This window comes from Staurois parvus, unplaced genomic scaffold (assembly GCF_062004578.1).
Source record: "Staurois parvus isolate SC_StPar_1 unplaced genomic scaffold, SC_StPar_1.0 ptg000308l, whole genome shotgun sequence".
Taxonomy (NCBI): Eukaryota; Metazoa; Chordata; class Amphibia; order Anura; family Ranidae; genus Staurois; species Staurois parvus.
The window spans coordinates 2,464,065-2,484,087 of NW_028318104.1; the positions used below are offsets into that span (position 1 = coordinate 2,464,065).

At 42.3% G+C, this 20,023-nt stretch overlaps 1 protein-coding gene across 1 annotated transcript in view; it reads right to left on the bottom strand.

The window, feature by feature from the left end:
- Positions 1-20,023, bottom strand: part of LOC149457666 (vomeronasal type-2 receptor 26-like) — a 70,073-nt gene that overhangs the window by 40,630 nt on the left and 9,420 nt on the right. Inside the window, exons 3-4 of the mRNA XM_089683395.1 lie at positions 19,063-19,358; positions 10,688-10,974 (exon numbers count right to left, since the gene is read on the bottom strand). Coding sequence (XP_089539521.1) covers positions 10,688-10,974; positions 19,063-19,358 — 583 coding nt within the window. The remainder of the gene's footprint in view (positions 1-10,687; positions 10,975-19,062; positions 19,359-20,023) is intronic.

The following is a 20,023-nucleotide window of genomic DNA, read 5'->3' on the forward strand; positions in this document are numbered from 1 at the left end:
GAAGAAAGTTTTTTAAAGGAATAGTGAAAACATGATATTTCACTTTAAGCAATAATAGAATCACTGCTCCTCACAAAATTGCATTTTCAAGAACTTTTTGTGCATTGGAACATTATTTAACTTGTTCATCTGAACTAAGAATGTATCCAATAAATACCATCCCAAGTGGAACTGTAGGTATCTTCAACAATCAGTCAGTGGAAAGGAGCAATTATAGAAGGGAGAAGAATGCAAAGAATGAAATAACAGAAATCTAGAATGAGGAGGAATAGTATGGGGAGAAGAAGAGTGGAGAAATAAAGAACTGGTGTCCTTGAGTGCCAGTCAGGACCTGAACTCCATCCGCCCATTGCCCAGAGCCTGGGAGTAGTTATACTAAGATGAACGGGGGGGGGGGTGTGCAGGAACATGACTATATTTCTACCTCATTGTTTTTGTCAGCTGAATCATTAATGATGGCTCTATGACATTCCATCCTCTTGACATCTCTGACCCTGGAATGGAAGTGAAGACATGTCATTTGCATTGCTTCATCCATTATCCAAAAATGAGAAACAGTCCCCTTGTTTGGTGATTTATTTGAATGATTCATGCAAATATCTTCTGTTCTAAAAAGACTTTGCTATGCTTCATACTGGTTAAGTGGATGGACTTTTGATTCCTTTTGGCCTCCATCAACATAACCTGTCAGATTTACTTTCCTTTTGGTCTCCAAACTCTACTCCATAAATCTGTTGTTTACATGCCCTGCACTAATGATGACCAACAATCCTGATATTTCTTCAAGCACAATGACAGAAATGACTCTATAACTTTGGGTTCTATCTATCCTGTAAACCAGTTTCCCTGGATGTACACTTGGCCAGGGGATCATACAAGGGATGAATTGAATGGAAACATATTGAAAACTATTAATTTTTTTTCCTGTTTTTACTCCAATGAATTAGTACCCTACTCATTCACAAAAAAATTGTAAACAGTAACTAAGCACATGTGAGCTAAAGGAGTGTCTTGTGGTGCTGCTCAAAGCTGGATAGTAAAAATAGAATCACCCCTCCGGCAAGGAAATGGAGCAGGTGTCCAAGAGCAATTTCCAGTATAGGAGATAAAGATGGACTCCTCTGCACCGACCTCAGGAGTTAGATGAATGGCTGGTTTGGCTTGGCTTCAGCCACCACTCTCTGATTCCTTTCTCCCTGCCCACTGGGGATTGATCACAGATCACACCAGCTGCTGACCCATCAAATAAAAAAGCCAACTGAGATAACCTGCTGCATATGCTATGCTTTGCCAAGTGAATGTAAACAAAGGTACAGGGATGGTGGCTTCCAACTACCGAACAACCAGCCTGCATCAGTGTAGTAATATCACTGCAAAAGTTATCACTCATGAGTTCCATCTCAAGCCATCTAGTTTGCCAATTTTCCAAATGCTGAACAGATAAATTTCAGACCAAATTCTATCTGTGAAGCCAGCAGTTTTGCCAGCTTGAGGTGCTGGACATGGTGGTGAATTGGGGACATTTTTCCTTCCCCCACAGTAGCTGAAGAAGAGACATCTGACATAAGAAGGGTGGTTCTGGAAATGGCAAAGTAGGTGTAGGAAAGATACTATTTTAATAGCCTTCACTTGACCCTTCTCGGCCTGGCCACATGGCGCTCTTTCCATATTCTAAGCCTATAAATTATCTTGGGAGACATCCCTCCCAGTCAATAAAGGCCACATATGAGGAAAATTGTATGTTGTTGTAGAGCGTTGGATACAGAAAGTGGGGAACATAGAGAAAAAATGCTGGACCTTTGCTGATGACTTGTCTCAATAAGTTTCTGCTCCAACTGAACGCTGTGGTATAGAGTTAATATTACATAGGTACATAGTTAGTCAAGTTGAAAAGACACTAGTACAATTCAACCAATGGAAATGGGAAATAACAGGAAAAAAAACACACACAAATATAAAGTTTTCATATACACAGTCCTATACCCAGAGCTGATCCAAAGGATCAAAAAAAAGCATGATCCAATTGGCTCCAGTGGAGGAAAAAAATCCTTCTTGATTCCCCAAGAGGCAATCACATATTAACTGGATCAACTAGCCCTGGCGGTATTCCCGAGTGTAGCTCGAGGTATAGTTTCAGTACCAGAAGCGGTAACCCCCCCCTGAGCTACACTTGGGCTTAACATGCGGCGTTGCTCCAGGATCTCTTCTTCTCTTACCTTGTCCTGCGCTCCCGTGATGTCCCCCTGCAGTGTCCCCTGTAATGTCCTCTGGCCGATGCCGGCATCTGTCATCTGGGTTCCGTCCCCTGCGAGCGTCGGGACGGAACTGGCGGGAAATTTGAAAATGACAAAAAGTGACATTCACTAAAATCACAAAATCACATCGTATAACATTCCTGTATCAAACCATTTCACATACATTGTGTCCCGAGTGCTTTGTCCGGCGCCCTGCCTGCATTTTTACTATTCTTTCTGCCTGGAAACTGAGAAACGTCCATGGCGTCCAAAAAGCGTCCCTTTAGGTCAAAAGCGGTTTTAGACCGGCTAGAGAACAGCGATAGTAAATCAGAACCACTTGCAGAATTGAGTGATAATGATTCGTGGGGGAAATTCCTCATCAGACACTGAAAACGATTCTGCGACTGAGCTCAGCGATGGGCGAACTTGGCGCTCTATTTCACATTTCAGGGTTTTTGGTTTGATTATATTATTGAATTACATTTATTATTATTATATTATTTTTTATGTTTATTAAATTATACTTTATGATTTCGGGTTTCAAATTGTAACATACCCGGAATGTTTACTACACTCTTGTTCGGACAGATTTCAGTGAGTTATTCCTAAAAATTACAGGCCTACAATAAAAAAACAACATATTTCCATGCAAAAAAATGTACCGCTTTGAGCACAGAAATATGGACATAATCAGACCACTAGGGAGGTTAATATCCAGTTATATTTTGTGCATTTAGGAATTTATCCAGGCCTTTATTAAAACAATCTACTGAGCTGGCCAGAACCAGCTCTTGAGGGAATCTATTTCACATTTTCACAGCTCTTACTGTGAAGAAGCCCTTCCATATTTGGAGTTTAAATATCTTTTCCTGCAGACATAAAGAGCGCCCCCTTGTCCTCTGTGATGACCTTAGGGCCCATTTATACCTAATGTAGTGGTATGCAGCTGGCTTCAGTTGGATGGATTTTCTACTGCACTCCAACTGCATAGACAGTCCAAAATCCTGGCACTCCTATGGGCATAGTTCACACTATTGCAGTGCAGTCAAAGAAAGTAGAGTAAACTGCATATTTCCACACTGTAACTGCATGTGAACGTGCATGAACACATTGCAAATACACAGCACCTCAAAGGACAAAAAAGAAGAAGGAAGTGGCCTCAAAGGAAATGCATGAAAGACAAACCCAAGAATGCATAGAAAAAAGCACTGCAGAATGCAGAGCAAAATGAACGTGCACACGCTTTAAACACATGCAAATGTGCAGACATAAAAACACAAAGTTGACAAGCATTTCCAGTGTAAAAGGGCCCTTAAAGTGAATCACTCTACACTGAGTTCGCTATAAGGACCATTGATGTATTCAAACATGGAGATCATATCCCCCCTTATGTATTATACATGGAGATCATATCCCCCTTATGTATTATACATGGAGATCATATCCCCCATTATATATTATACATGGAGATCATATCCCCCTTATGTATCATACATGGAGATCATATCCCCCCTTATGTATTATACATGGAGATCATATCCCCCATTATATATTATACATGGAAATCATATCCCTCCTTATGTATTATACATGGAGATCATATCCCCCTTATGTATTATACATGGAGATCATATCCCCCCTTATGTATTATACATGGTGATCATATCCCCCCTTATGTATTATACATGGAGATCATATCCCCCATTATATATTATACATGGAAATCATATCCCTCCTTATGTATTATACATGGAGATCATATCCCCCTTATGTATTATACATGGAGATCATATCCCCCTTATGTATTATACATGGAGATCATATCCCCCATTATATATTATACATGGAGATCATATCCCCCTTATGTATCATACATGGAGATCATATCCCCCCTTATGTATTATACATGGAGATCATATCCCCCATTATATATTATACATGGAAATCATATCCCTCCTTATGTATTATACATGGTGATCATATCCCCCCCTTATGTATTATACATGGAGATCATATCCCCCTTATGTATTATACATGGAGATCATATCCCCCATTATATATTATACATGGAGATCATATCCCCCTTATGTATCATACATGGAGATCATATCCCCCCTTATGTATTATACATGGAGATCATATCCCCCATTATATATTATACATGGAAATCATATCCCTCCTTATGTATTATACATGGAGATCATATCCCCCTTATGTATTATACATGGAGATCATATCCCCCTTATGTATTATACATGGAGATCATATCCCCCATTATATATTATACATGGAGATCATATCCCCCTTATGTATCATACATGGAGATCATATCCCCCCTTATGTATTATACATGGAGATCATATCCCCCATTATATATTATACATGGAAATCATATCCCTCCTTATGTATTATACATGGTGATCATATCCCCCCCTTATGTATTATACATGGAGATCATATCCCCCTTATGTATTATACATGGAGATCATATCCCCCCTTATGTATTATACATGGAGATCATATCCCCCCCTTATGTATTATACATGGAGATCATATCCCCCCTTATGTATTATACATGGAGATCATACCCCCTTATGTATTATACATGGAGATCATATCCCCCCTTATGTATTATACATGGAGATCATATCCCCCCTTATGTATTATACATGGGGATCATATCCCCCCTTATGTATTATACATGGAGATCATATCCCCCCCTTATCTATTATACATGGAGATCATATCCCCCCATATGTATTATACATGGAGATCATATCCCCCCTTATGTATTTTACATGGAGATCATATCCCACCCTAATGTATTATACATGGAGATCATATCCCCCTTATGTATTATACATGGAGATCATATCCCCCCTAATGTATTATACATGGAGATCATATCCCCCCTTATGTATTATACATGGTGATCATATCCCCCCTTATGTATTATACATGGAGATCATATCCCCCTTATGTATTATACATGGTGATCATATCCCCCCTTATGTATTATACATGGAGATCATATCCCCCTTATGTATTATACATGGAGATCATATCCCCCCTTATGTATTATACATGGAGATCATATCCCCCCTTATGTATTATACATGGAGATCATATCCCCCCTTATGTATTATACATGGGGATCATATCCCCCCTTATGTATTATACATGGAGATCATATCCCCCCTTATGTATTATACATGGGGATCATATCCCCCCTTATGTATTATACATGGAGATCATATCCCCCCCTTATCTATTATACATGGAGATCATATCCCCCCATATGTATTATACATGGAGATCATATCCCCCCTTATGTATTATACATGGAGATCATATCCCCCCTTATGTATTATACATGGTGATCACATCCCCCTTATGTATTATACATGGAGATCATATCCCCCCCTTATCTATTATACATGGAGATCATATCCCCCCTTATGTATTATACATGGTGATCACATCCCCCTTATGTATTATACATGGAGATCATATCCCCCCTTATCTATTATACATGGAGATCATATCCCCCCTTATGTATTATACATGGAGATCATACCCCCTTATGTATTATACATGGAGATCATATCCCCCCTTATGTATTATACATGGAGATCATATCCCCCCTTATGTATTATACATGGGGATCATATCCCCCCTTATGTATTATACATGGAGATCATATCCCCCCTTATCTATTATACATGGAGATCATATCCCCCCATATGTATTATACATGGAGATCATATCCCCCCTTATGTATTTTACATGGAGATCATATCCCACCTTTATGTATTATACATGGAGATCATATCCCACCCTTATGTATTATACATGGAGATCATATCCCCCCTAATGTATTATACATGGAGATCATATCCCCCTTATGTATTATACATGGAGATCATACCCCCTTATGTATTATACATGGAGATCATATCCCCCCCTTATCTATTATACATGGAGATCATATCCCCCCATATGTATTATACATGGAGATCATATCCCCCCTTATGTATTTTACATGGAGATCATATCCCACCCTTATGTATTATACATGGAGATCATATCCCACCCTTATGTATTATACATGGAGATCATATCCCCCCTAATGTATTATACATGGAGATCATATCCCCCCTTATGTATTATACATGGTGATCATATCCCCCCTTATGTATTATACATGGTGATCATATCCCCCTTATGTATTATACATGTAGATCATATCCCCCCTTATGTATTATACATGGAGATCATATCCCCCCTTATGTATTATACATGGAGATCATATCCCCCCTTATGTATTTTACATGGAGATCATATCCCCCCTTATGTATTATACATGGAGATCATATCCCCCCTTATGTATTATACATGGAGATCATATCCCCCTTATGTATTATACATGGAGATCATATCCCCCCCCCTTATGTATTATACATGGAGATCATATCCCCCCTTATGTATTATACATGGAGATCATATCCCCCCTAATGTATTATACATGGAGATCATATCCCCCCTTATGTATTATACATGGTGATCATATCCCCCCTTATGTATTATACATGGTGATCATATCCCCCTTATGTATTATACATGTAGATCATATCCCCCCTTATGTATTATACATGGAGATCATATCCCCCCTTATGTATTATACATGGAGATCATATCCCCCCTTATGTATTTTACATGGAGATCATATCCCCCCTTATGTATTATACATGGAGATCATATCCCCCCTTATGTATTATACATGGAGATCATATCCCCCTTATGTATTATACATGGAGATCATATCCCCCCCCCTTATGTATTATACATGGAGATCATATCCCCCCTTATGTATTATACATGGAGATCATATCCCCCCCCTTATGTATTATACATGGAGATCATATCCCCCTTATGTATTATACATGGTGATCATATCCCCCCTTATGTATTATACATGGAGATCATATCCCTCCTTATGTATTATACATGGAGATCATATCCCCCCCTTATGTATTATACATGGAGATCATATCCCCCCCATATGTATTATACATGGAGATCATATCCCCCCTTATGTATTATACATGGTGATCATATCCCCCTTATGTATTATACATGGAGATCATATCCCCCCTTATGTATTATACATGGAGATCATATCCCCCCTTATGTATTATACATGGAGATCATATCCCCCCTTATGTATTATACATGGAGATCATATCCCCCTTATGTATTATACATGGAGATCATATCCCCCCTTATGTATTATACATGGAGATCATATCCCCCTTTATGTGTTATACATGGAGAGCATATCCCCCCTTATGTATTATACATGGAGATCATATCCCCCTTATGTATTATACATGGAGATCATATCCCCCTTATGTATTATACATGGAGATCATATCCCCCCCCCTTATGTATTATACATGGAGATCATATCCCCCCTTATGTATTATACATGGAGATCATATCCCCCTTATGTATTATACATGGAGATCATATCCCCCCTTATGTATTATACATGGAGATCATATCCCCCTTATGTATTATACATGGAGATCATATCCCCCCCCCTTATGTATTATACATGGAGATCATATCCCCCCTTATGTATTATACATGGAGATCATATCCCCCCTTAATCTCCTCTTCTCAGTAGAGAATACATTCAGTTCCTCTAATCTTTCCTCATAGCTGATCTCCTCCATGCCTCGTATCAGTTTGGTTGCCCTTCTCTGTACTTTCTCCAGTTCCCCAATGTTCTTTTTGTGAATTGGTGCCCAAAACTGAACTGCATATTCCAGATGAGGTGTTACTAATAATTTGTACCGGGGGGAGGGGGGAGGAATAACCTCTCTCTCTCTCTCTGGAGTCTATACCTCACTTATACAAGAAAGGAGTTTACTAGCTTTAGAAACCATAACATGTTATTATTAGGCTTATGATCTACCAGAACTCCCAGATCCTTCTCCACCATTCATGCCCTCAGTTTGCCCCCCCTAGTATGTTAGTATGTATGTTTTACATTTATCAACATTAAACCTCATTTGCCACATAGTTGCTCAACACTCCTTCAGCGTCACCTAAAACACTACCACCTCCCCCTCCCTCCCCCTCTTTGTCGGGGTCCCCCAAGGCTCTATCCTCGGGCCCCTCTTCTCCATCTATACCTCCTCCCTTGGCAAACTTATTCACTCCCACGGCTTCAATTACCACCTCTATGCTGACGACACCCACATTTACCTCTCCACCCCCCACCTCACCCCCTCACTCTCTGCCCGCATCGCCCACCTCCTAAACGACATGTCAGACTGGATGTCGCTCCATTTCCTCAAACTTACCCTATCCAAAACTGAGCTCCTGGTCTTCCCCCCCACCCCCCGCCCATCCTCTCCATCACTACTAACAACGCCACCATCTCTCCCACCCCACACGCCAAAGTCCTGGGTGTCACCCTGGACTCCCACCTCTCCTTCCTACCTCACATCCAACTGCTATCTAGATCTTGCAGGCTCCACCTCCGCAACATCTCCAAGATACGCACATTCCTCACCCCAGACACCACCAAACAACTCGTACACTCCCTCATCATCTCACACCTGGACTATTGCATCTGCCTTCTCACTGGCCTACCCAAACGAACGCTATCCCCACTCCAGTCGATCCTAGTCTCATCCACCTCACCAACCGCTCCACATCTGCCTCCCCCTCTGCCAATCCCTTCATTGGCTCCCGATTGCCCAACGCATCAAATTCAAACTGCTAACCCTGACCTACAAAGCCGTGCACAACGTCGCCCCAAACTACATAACTGACCTGATACCCAAATACTACCCTACCCGATTTTTAATCCCAGACCCTATATAGTTTATAAATATATTAAAAAGTAAGGGTCCCAACACTGAACCTTGGGGTACCCCACTAATCACACTGAACCTTGGGGTACACCACTAATCACACTAAACCTTGGGGTACATCACTGACAACCCCAGACCATGCAGAGTATGAATCATTAACCACTATGCAGTAACTAAGGTCCTTTAACCAGTTTTCTATCTAGTAAAAAAATAATTTACTAAGTCTGTAGACTTTACACTTATCTTTCCCACATGTTCAGTTTTGTATTTCAATTTTTGAACTTCTACTTTCAATCTAAAATTGTTTTTAGTTATTGCGTGAATTCCCTCATTTCATGATATGAATGATATGTGTGCCTATCTGTTTACGTTGTTTCCTCTCTCCTTTTGTTCTTTATTGCACATTTTCAGTTTCTGCATTACTGATTACACTGAATGCCATGCTGTTTGCATTATGGGATACCCATGCTTCATGTATGTTACCTGCTTCCTCAATGTTGTGTTTTTTTCTTTCCTGTCAGTGAGAATCTTTTGGCTCTCTTCCTTCTTATTGGAAGATCACTGGATTCTGAGGGGGAGCAGGGAGTAAGTGAGCCTCCTGCCCAGTACTAGCCACATGTAATGTCACCAACAGCTCCCTTTCACTTACCTATCAATCGGTGGAGTGGTGGTGGAGACTGGAGTGACTCTGTTCATGGATTTCAGTCTCTACACCCAGTGTGAACATTTCTCATTGATTTCCTGCTGAGCTTTATGCATCTATGGGGCTTCTCTCAGCAGCAACTTATATTTCTTACACTCACACGGCTTATGAACCCTTAATGCTGTCACTTGATTGGATACATTTTGCTGCATTTATTTCATTTTACTATTTCTTTTTACTGTATTGATGTGCTGGTTTCTACTTCACCTACTTCACCTTATTGGATCTGTGATCCCTTTATTTCTGTCCTCCCATCCCTATATGTAGACTGAAAGGAATTCTCAGTGTGCGATGGACTCTATTTAAAGCCACCATCCATGAATGGTGAGATTCCAGATTGGAAGTAATGGTGGTACCTGGTGAAAGACGTCACTGACTACTCTACCTTTTTAAATGATTTCTTGTACAGATCCTGCACACACAATACAATAATGTTGGCAGATGCCCAGATACATTCACTTCTGACCAGTTTAGAAGCAACTACTTAAAGGAGACTATAAACAAATACACAACTTCATTTCTTACAGCTCCTGATTGTTGAGCTCATATTCTGGGCATTAGATCCAAAACCCAGAAGACAACTCCAGGAACCTACCAAAGGGACATGGTGAGCCACCTGGATTGCTCTCTCATTCAAGCATTGACCCTGGGTAGTAATATGGTGGAATTTGGGGATAATGATCACTGAATAATTTCCCCAAATTACAATGTTCTATGTACCTGGAATATTCATATTTCTGTTCATTCTGATCTGCACTCATTCTAGAAAAGTAAATGTACAAATGTTCCACCTAGAATGTACAGAGCCATCCATTGAACTCACCATGTTACATACATCATTTATTGCAGTGATCACTTACCTGTGTATACCGATACAGACTAAGTAACTGGGCCAATGCATAATTTGAATGGAAACCACTGTCACCAATAAAACCGGCCACTTCTCCATGTTCCTTACAGCAATAGTTAGCAGCTTCCTTCTCTCCAGACAATATCTTTATGGCATATCCCAAAGTTTTCTTTGCATCATTACAAGTACTAAATATACGATAGCCCAGGGTGACATTGGGCAGAAGATCGGGATCCTTGTTAACCTCATTGATAACATACTTCATTGCTATGATGCTTCTGTACTCTTCAAAGTCAACTCTGCAGGATATTGAGAGGTTTTCAAACCACACAAAATGGTGAGTTCTGAGATTACAGTTTATCCACAGCTCATAAAATTAAGACTCTCACAGGAAAAAAAAATTATTTAGATTTGAATAGCAATTGCAGACAAATTTAATTACAAACCATGAACTACTATTGGTAAACAGTAACTCCATTTTGAAAGTTCTGTAATGCGGTACCCCAGGGGTGCAAGGATGCAAAGGGGGGAGAAGTGAGTAGCATTGGAAGAGGGTTGCAGAAGGTGCAGAGGGGAGCAGTACTGAAAACGGGCTGCAGGGGTGTAAAAGTGAGCAATTTTGGAAGAGGGTGGATGAGGCACAGAAGTGAGCAGTTCTGGATTAGATATGCAGGGGGAAGGGGTGAACAGTGTTGAAAGAGAGTGACAAAAAGTGAGAATGAAATCTTAATGCAGCCATGCATAGATGAAACTTCATCCGATACAGTAAGGACCGGCCAAATTTCCATCCATGTATGGGCAGGCTGGTTGTACAGAAATCGATCTACTGTAAATATGTTTAGTTTTTCCCATCAATAAGTGCTGTATGGCCTGCTTTATGTCTATGGTAGACAGCCAGAGACAGCGAGACATTTCATATAACCCCCCCCCCCCACCCACCCACTAGAATACAGCTCAGCTTTATTATACATTGACTTATTCAGAGAAGGTGATAACTCCAGAACTCCACAGACCAGACTGAAACACCCTTAATAAACATCACGACCAGCTGAAGACATGTTTAATGAAAAGCAGAGACAAGATACATACAAAGAAAACATTCTAAGCTAAAGCAAAGCAGAATATTGTACATCTAAATGAAGCCGGAGTTTGCTAATGGCTATTGTAAACTTGTAAAAATGTCTAGAGCAAACGCACCGTCATGAATTGTTTTTTTCACCTGACCACAGATATGTAATCCAGACAGTATGGCCGGGGACATTATATATTTATCACTCATGGCCCACCAGATAACTGTGCTGGCATCAACGGTGAATGTAGGATAGCCTCCAACTTCTTTGCCTCTTTAATGCCCTCTTTGGGTGAATCAGCCACTGAATCTAGAGACTATGCAATGGCTCAGGCAAAATGATGCCATGCGCTGTTGTAGCTGGTACCGCTAGGTGACAGGAACCCCACTGAGGTAGAGATATGGTTGGCCCAGAAGAAGCTAAAATGATCACAAATGCTTTAACATGGCAACCAAAACCTGAAAGACGTGGAAGAAAGCGTAAAACTACCATTGGAATGGATAGAAGAATAGCCAAAATGGCGCGGACTCAGCCAACAATCAGCTCCAGGAAGAGCTCAGTTTATACAGTGAATGTTTGAGTTTGTAAAGAAGAATACAAACACTGCGATTTTTTGAACCGTCTAATATTCACGTTTCTTCAATTTTTTTAGAGGAACAACATAAATTTGATACATTTTTCTTCATGTTTTGATTTGGAATAGAATGTGTCGTGTTCCCAATGCATTTGTGTGGATGGAAATAAAAGCTATTAGAAGGATTTTGAGCTTTATTCACTTTTTTCAACACACTGCTATTATTTCGAACACAACTGTACATACCTTGACTGGCGCAAGTCCTCAGCCTGGTGGTGAAGTGCTTCCTAGACAGGTACCCTGGCTTACAGAATCTTCTGAGGCAGGCAAGAAGAGAGTTTGTAGTCATTTCAGCTGGTCACACCCAGATAGTATGCAACTTTGTGAAATTCAGCAGGGAAATTGACATGTATAGAAACTGCTTGATATGTAACCCAGCTAGTGGACCTCTACTGTCTTGCTGCATCAACTGTTCATGCATCTTCGGGTCATAAATGAGTCCTTTTCTGAGTATGAAATGAATACAGACTCTGGGAATTGGGATTCTTCCCCCCATGTCAATAGCATCTCATACAAGATGCATGCACCATATCATCATGATTTGAGGAGGCAACCACAATGGTGAGCTGTGACAATGCAGGCGTCAGCATCACTATTCCTGTGGCATTTCTTCTGGAACAGACAGTGCATGACATTATAGACATGGCACTGGGGGCACAGTAGAATTAGAAGGTGAACTTCCCAGTGTTTCGGGGTCGGATGCATCTGACCACCATCCCTGTGAGGCCTTAGTAGGTACAGGAGCAACATTAGGAGAATAAGTATAGTAGCCATGGTGGCAATGAGGAGAAGGAGGGCATAGGGCAGGCTTCGGGGGGTTGGCTTCTTTCCCCACAAACCCTTGGAGTTGTATGTAGATATGGGGAGGTAGCTGAGGAAAATGTCATTCTCAATGACCCTGAGGACTTTGTTTTCTCTGCCTCCTGTAACTTTTTTTAGATGGTCTCATCCATGCTCCAGAGCCTGCAAAATTTGAGGCACAAATAGGGGACACTTTACTGGTTGGCAGCTCTCCAGGATCCATGTCACAAGGGGAAAGCATCAGAGCTCATCCTGCCTTTGCAGAGGGAGTAAAAGATAAAATACTTGGAGGAGGTGCTGTGAAAGAAATGGTAAACCTCTTCCCCAGAAAATGGCAGTATACTGTCTCATGGATGATGTGGTTTGGAGCCTGTTATGGTTGAAGGGAGGAGAAAGGGGGGTTATGGGGGTGAGGCTACTGAAACAAGGTGTTTAAAACCTTTCTATCTACCCAGTGCCTAGGGCTGTCTACTGCCAGCAACTATTGGCAGAGGCTGCATCGTGTGGTGAGGGATTACATGGCGTCAAAGGCAGACTGACAACATTACAATGGATGACCCCCTTGATCATTGGGCAAGAAAGATGGATCACTGACCAAAGCTCTCCCAGTATGCACCCAAGCTGCTGGGCTGTGTTGCAGCGAGTACCCTCTCTGCACATACATACATTTAGTAATGCGGGGGGGGGGGGGGTCCTTGTGCCAGACCAATTATTTCATCTGTCCTTGCACACAGTTGTGTGGCTGAAAATGATCCAGTCCTGAATCAGGAACAAACAAAGCCCCTGCTGCAGATGTTTCTGAATAATTGGGGCATTCTGCTAAAATATTTATTTTCTGTACAGCCTAAGCCTCTCCTTTCATCACTACAGGAATTAAATAAATCCCACCGTCCTCCACTATTGCTGTCTCCTGCCCCCCATGAGCACAGCTGGCCACCAATAACAGTTTCTTCTACCACTACTGGCCTGGCACTGTTAGCATGTACTGCCATTGTTTTAACCCCCCCACCACCACCACCACCACCACCACCACCACCATTCCCAGCTCATACTGGGCCCATGTGCTGTGTATACAGAAGGGTGAGGTTCTATTTTATTATGCTCCTACCACTGCCCCAGCACCTACACTCTCTCCTTCACCAGCTCTTGTCAGTGATCCCACCAGATCCTTCTGGCTCTTCTGCAGGCCATGGAGGTCAGTGGAATGGAACTCTCAGGATGTTTATAATCTCCAACCCCCTTTTCATTGTAATGTCTATGACAACTACTGTATATGAAAGCATTTTGCATACTATCGACCAGGTCCATCTTTATTATTGATTGGACCCTGGGCAAACATTTTCTTGGGCCCCCCATGCAATTTCGCTCTCCACCTGTTCTGAGACAGCAGATAGACTCAGTTTATTTAGCAGCTAAAATCAGTTTATTTAGCAGGACTGTCATCAATTGCAATTGGTTGCCAGAGGTTACAGCATATCATTACAGCTTACTGACTGGTTGGTAGAGGTTATAGCACACATTACGTCCCACTGATTAATTGCTGGACGTTACAGCACATGATTTCTGCTTGCCAATTGATTGATAGAGGTTATTGCACATCATTACTGCTCACTGGTTGGTTGATGGAGATTACTGCACATCATTACTGGTCACTGGTTGCTAGAGGTTACTGCACATTATTACAGTTCACGGATTGACTGCTAGAGGTTACTGCACATCATCACTGATCCCCTATTGGTTGCTAGAGGTTACCGAACATCCTTACCACTTACTGATTGGCTGCTAGAGGTTATTGTATATTGCTAGAGGATACTGCACATCATGTTTGCTCACTGATTGGTTGCTAGAGGTTACTGCACATCATTGTTGCTCACTGATTGGTTGCTAGAGATTACAGCAGATCACTACTGTTCACTGATTGGTTGCTAGAGGTTTTGCACATCATTACAGCTTACTGGTTGCCAGAGGTTATTGCACATTATTACTGCTCATTGGTTGCTGTTGATTACCGTGCATCATTACCACTTACTCATTGATTGCTAGACGTTACAGCACATCATTGCAGCTCACTGATTGATTGCTGAATGTTACAGCACATCCTCTCCTCACTACCTGCACACCATTGAATGGGAAGGCGAAGGGACCCACTAAAAGACAGAAAACTCCTAGGGATTCTAGGACTCCTGGAATCAGTTGCAGTTTTGGGGGGAGGGTGTGATCAGTGGCAGTGGTTTGGGAATGGGATCAGTGTCAGTGGTGGGGGGGTGGGATAAGTGGCAGTGTTGGGGGTTGATGGGATCAGTGGCAGTGCCGGATGGGGATGGGAGATGACATTTTTACATCGACCACCAATGTAAGAAGAGATTTACACTAGCCACTAGTGTAAGGGCAATTCTGCACTTACCACCAATGTAAAGGGAAATTTACACTGACCACCAATGTAATGGGGGATTTTACACCAGCAAGCAATACATTTCTACACTGGCCACCAATGTAAGGGGGAATTTACACTAACCACCAATTAAAGGGAGGCCTCTATATGGACTACCAATGTAAAGGAAGATTCAACACTGACTAGGAGTTTTTACCACCTACCAATATAAAGAGGAGTTTTTACATTGGCCACCAATGTAAAGGGGATTTACACTTACCACTAATGAAATAGGACCATTCACAGTGACCACCAATGTGAGGAAGGATTTACACTGACCACTAGTGTGAATGAAAGGATTCTTCACCAAGCCCCAATGTGATGAGAAGATTTATACTACCTCCAATGTACAGTTGCAAGAAAAAGTATGTGAACCCCTTGGGATTACGTGGAGTTTTGCATGAATTGGGCATAAAATGTGCTCTGAACGTCATCTAAGTCACAACAAGAACACAGTCTGCTGAACATAATACTACACAAACATTAGATGCTGCCATGGTTTAATTGCACATTACATGTAAACATTCACAGTGCAGGGAGGAAAAAGTATGTGAACCTTTGGGCTTAATAACTGGTGGACCCTCCTTTGGCAGCAATAACCTCAACCAAACATTTCCTGTAGTTGCAGATCAGACCTGCACAATGATCTGGAGTCATTTTGGACCACTCCTCTTCACAAAACTGTTTCAGTGTAGCAATATTCTTTGGATGTCTGGTGTGAATCGCTCTCTTAAGGTCACGCCACAGCATTTCAATCGGGTTGAGGTCAGGACTCTGACTGGGCCTCTCCAGAAGGCGTATTCTGTGCTGTTGCAGCCATTGTTTTGTTGAATTACTTGTATGCTTTGGGTCATTGTCCTGTTGCATCACCCATCCTCTGCGGAGCTTCAGTTGGCGGACAGATGGTCGTACGTTTTCCTGCAAAATGTCTTGATAATCTCTGGAATTCATTTTCCCATCGATGACAACAATCTGTCCAGGCCCTGAGGCAGCAAAGCAGCCCCAAACCATGATGTTCCCTCCACCATGTTTTACAGTGGGGATGAAGTTTTGATGTTGGTGTGCTGGGCCTTTTTTTCTCCACACATAGTGTTGTGTGTTCTTCCCAAACAACTCAATCTTGGTTTCATCTGTCCACAGTATATTCTGCCAGTAGTGCTGTGGAACATCCAGGTGCTCTTTTGCAAACTTCAAACGTGCTGCAATCTTCTTTTTGGACAGCAATGGCTTCCTCCGTGGTGTCCTCCCATGTACTCCATTCTTGTTTAATGTTTTCCTTATTGTAGATGTGTCAACAAAAATGTTAGCATGTGCCAGAGATTTCTGTAGGTCTTTAGCTGACACTCTGGGATTCTTCTTTACCTCATGCAGCATTCTGCGCTGTGCTCTTGCAGTCATTTTTACAGGACGACCACGCCTAGGGAGAGTAGCAACAGTGCTAAACTTTCTCCATTTGTAGACAGTCTGTCTTACCGTGGACACATGAACATCAAGGCTTTTGGAGATACTTTTGTAACCCTTTCCAGCTTCATGCAAGTCAACAATTCTTGATCGTAGGTCTTCTGAGAGCTCTTTTCTGCGAGGCATGGTTCACATCAGACAGTGCTTCTTGAAACCAGTAAACCCAAAACAGGTATGTGTTTTTTAAGGGCAGGACAGCTGTCAGCAACACATCCAATATCATCACACTGATTGGAGTCAAGGTTGGCTCACTCCTGGCTCCAATTAGCTCTGGGAGAAGTCATTAAGCTAGGGCCTCACATACTTTTTCCTCCCTGCACTGTGAATGTTTACATGATATGTGCAATTAAACCATGGCAACATCTAATGTTTGTGTAGTATTATGTTCAGCAGACTGTGTTCTTCTATTGTTGTGACTTCGATGACGTTCAGAGCACATTTTATGCCCAGTTCATGCAAAACTCCACGTAATCCCAAGGGGTTCACATACTTTTTCTTGTAACTGTATATATAAAGCAAGATAGGCATACCCAAAGGGTAAGGGTAGGAATTACAGATATTATTTGCTGACACTTGGTGGAGTTTTTGGCCCGGTTTTGAGCACTTTTTGTGTGTAATTTATTATAGCCTATTTCCATGTGATGAAGGTAATGCACTATGTGCTGTTTATACACTTTTTTTGAGAGTTAGAAGAGAAAGAGGATGATAGCACTTGGAGGATTTGAAAGCTGATCACCAGAAATTCCTGTGAGACGATTGGCGAATAGAAATGCACATGCGTATGGAAATATCCAGACGTACGCATGCGCACAGAAATGAGAGATCGCGCACACGCACAGCAAAGATTGGCGCCAGACTATTTAAAGGGTGCCTCTGCCTGTTAGTGTTGACTGGTCTTTAGCTGTTTCCCGTGTCCTGCTTGTTCCTGTGTGATTCCCTTGTTGCTGACCCAGCTTGTTCCTGACTTGACTCTTTTTTCCTCTCCTGCTTGATACTGGTTCCTGACTTCGGCTCTGCTCCTGACTTTGGCTTGCTTATGATTTGATACCTCGCTGTCGGCCCGTTGATGACCCCAGCTATTCCTATGACACTGCTCCTGTCTCCCATCCTAGCTTCCTGCCTTGCTCTGGTACACGTCTGGCAATCTACGATACCAGCTCTGCATATCACTACTGTTCCTGAATCGGAGGTTCAACAGTCTTTTAAGGACTCCAGCTGCAAGTGCTTCAAGCAACATCTGCTGGCGCTCTTGTCCCCCTGGTCCCTAGACACCCTCTGTTCCACTTCCAGTGGGGTCAGGGCTAGTGACACAAGTGAGGCCAACCTTGTCATTTAATTCTCCAATCAGGTACATGACATATGGTTACGCATTGAGAACGTTTATTGATTGAACGAAGAGTTGACATTTTGGACTTCCTGAGGAGGAAGAGATAACTTGGTGACCAGGGGTTGGACACTTTGGAAATGTATTTATAGCACATAATTATTGGTCTAATAGCATTTGGGGTTAACTTGGTTTTGAATTTACACAAAAGATTCAGGTTTCTGCATGCTTAGTAGAGCAGCCAATAGCGCTGTCTATCTAATTATGGGGGAGGGACAAGACAAATACACTGCACTGGCTGCAGCGACCGTTGCTCCTCCTCCCGCCCATCCTTAGCCAATCAGCAAACACTGTAATGCTCCCCTTCTCCAGTCCGCCACATTTGACTGTATATGGAAGATGCTGGTGGCTGGAGCGGGGCTGAATGAGGGCCCTGGCAGGGGGAGACATAAAACCTGAAGCCCTGGAGCTACAAGAAGAAGGTTCAATCAGAAAGAACTGTGTCACTGGTCACCTGTAATGGCGGCCAATCTTATCCGTGTGTTCAGGCAGCGTGCAGGTTACACAGGATACATACAAGCCAATGGCCTAATCTAACCTGCAAGCTGCCTGAACACACTGATAGGATCAGCCGGCATTACCAGTGACACATGGTTGGCCTTACCGGTGACCAGTGACATATGGTTGGCATTGCCGGTGACCAGTGACATATGGTTGGCATTACCGGTGACCAGTGACATATGATTGACATTACCGGTGACCAGCGACATATGGTTGGCATTACCGGTGACCAGTGACACATGGTTGGCATTACCGGTGACCAGTGACATATGGTTGGCATTGCCGGTGACCATTGACACATGGTTGGCATTACCGGTGACCAGTGAGACATGGTTGGCATTGCCGGTGACCAGTGAGACATGGTTGGACACATTGATGTTGGCTTTGGAGGAGTTACTGCTGGTTAGGGATGGAAGCTTCACAGAGATTCATTAGCTGATTACTGTCCTCCACGGCTCTTGACCAGTTGCCTGTTTTATAAGACTGGAAGATTGGAAGTGCTGCTGCCTCCTGTCACTTGTTGTACTTTGTAATGAGGATTTCTGACTGGATCTTACAGAGCTGGCTTAAGTAGAGTGGAGCAGCCCTGCAATATTATACACTTTTACACTGGGTTCAGGCATCATTGCAGTCTCTGACCATCTCCTGTACTATATCTGTAGTCTCTGACCATCTCTTGTACTCTTAGATTGTAAGCTCCAAGGAACAGGGCCCTCCTAACCCTCTTGTATTGATCTGTATTGTTGCTGTATTGTTTCCCTTTATATTGTAAAGTGCTGAACAAACTGTTGGCGTTATATAAATCCTATATAATAATAATATTTGCAGTCTCTGACCATCTCCTGTAGTGTGTCTGCAGTCTCTGACCATCTCCTGTAGTGTGTCCGCAGACTCTGACCATCTCCTTTTAGTATATCCGCAGTCTCTGACCATCTCCTTTTAGTATGTCTGCAGTCTCTGACCATCTCCTGTATCGTGTCTGCAGTCTCTGACCATCTCCTGTATCATGTCTGCAGTCTCTGACCATCTCCTGTAGTATGTGCCTGGTAGGTGTAGAATAGAGG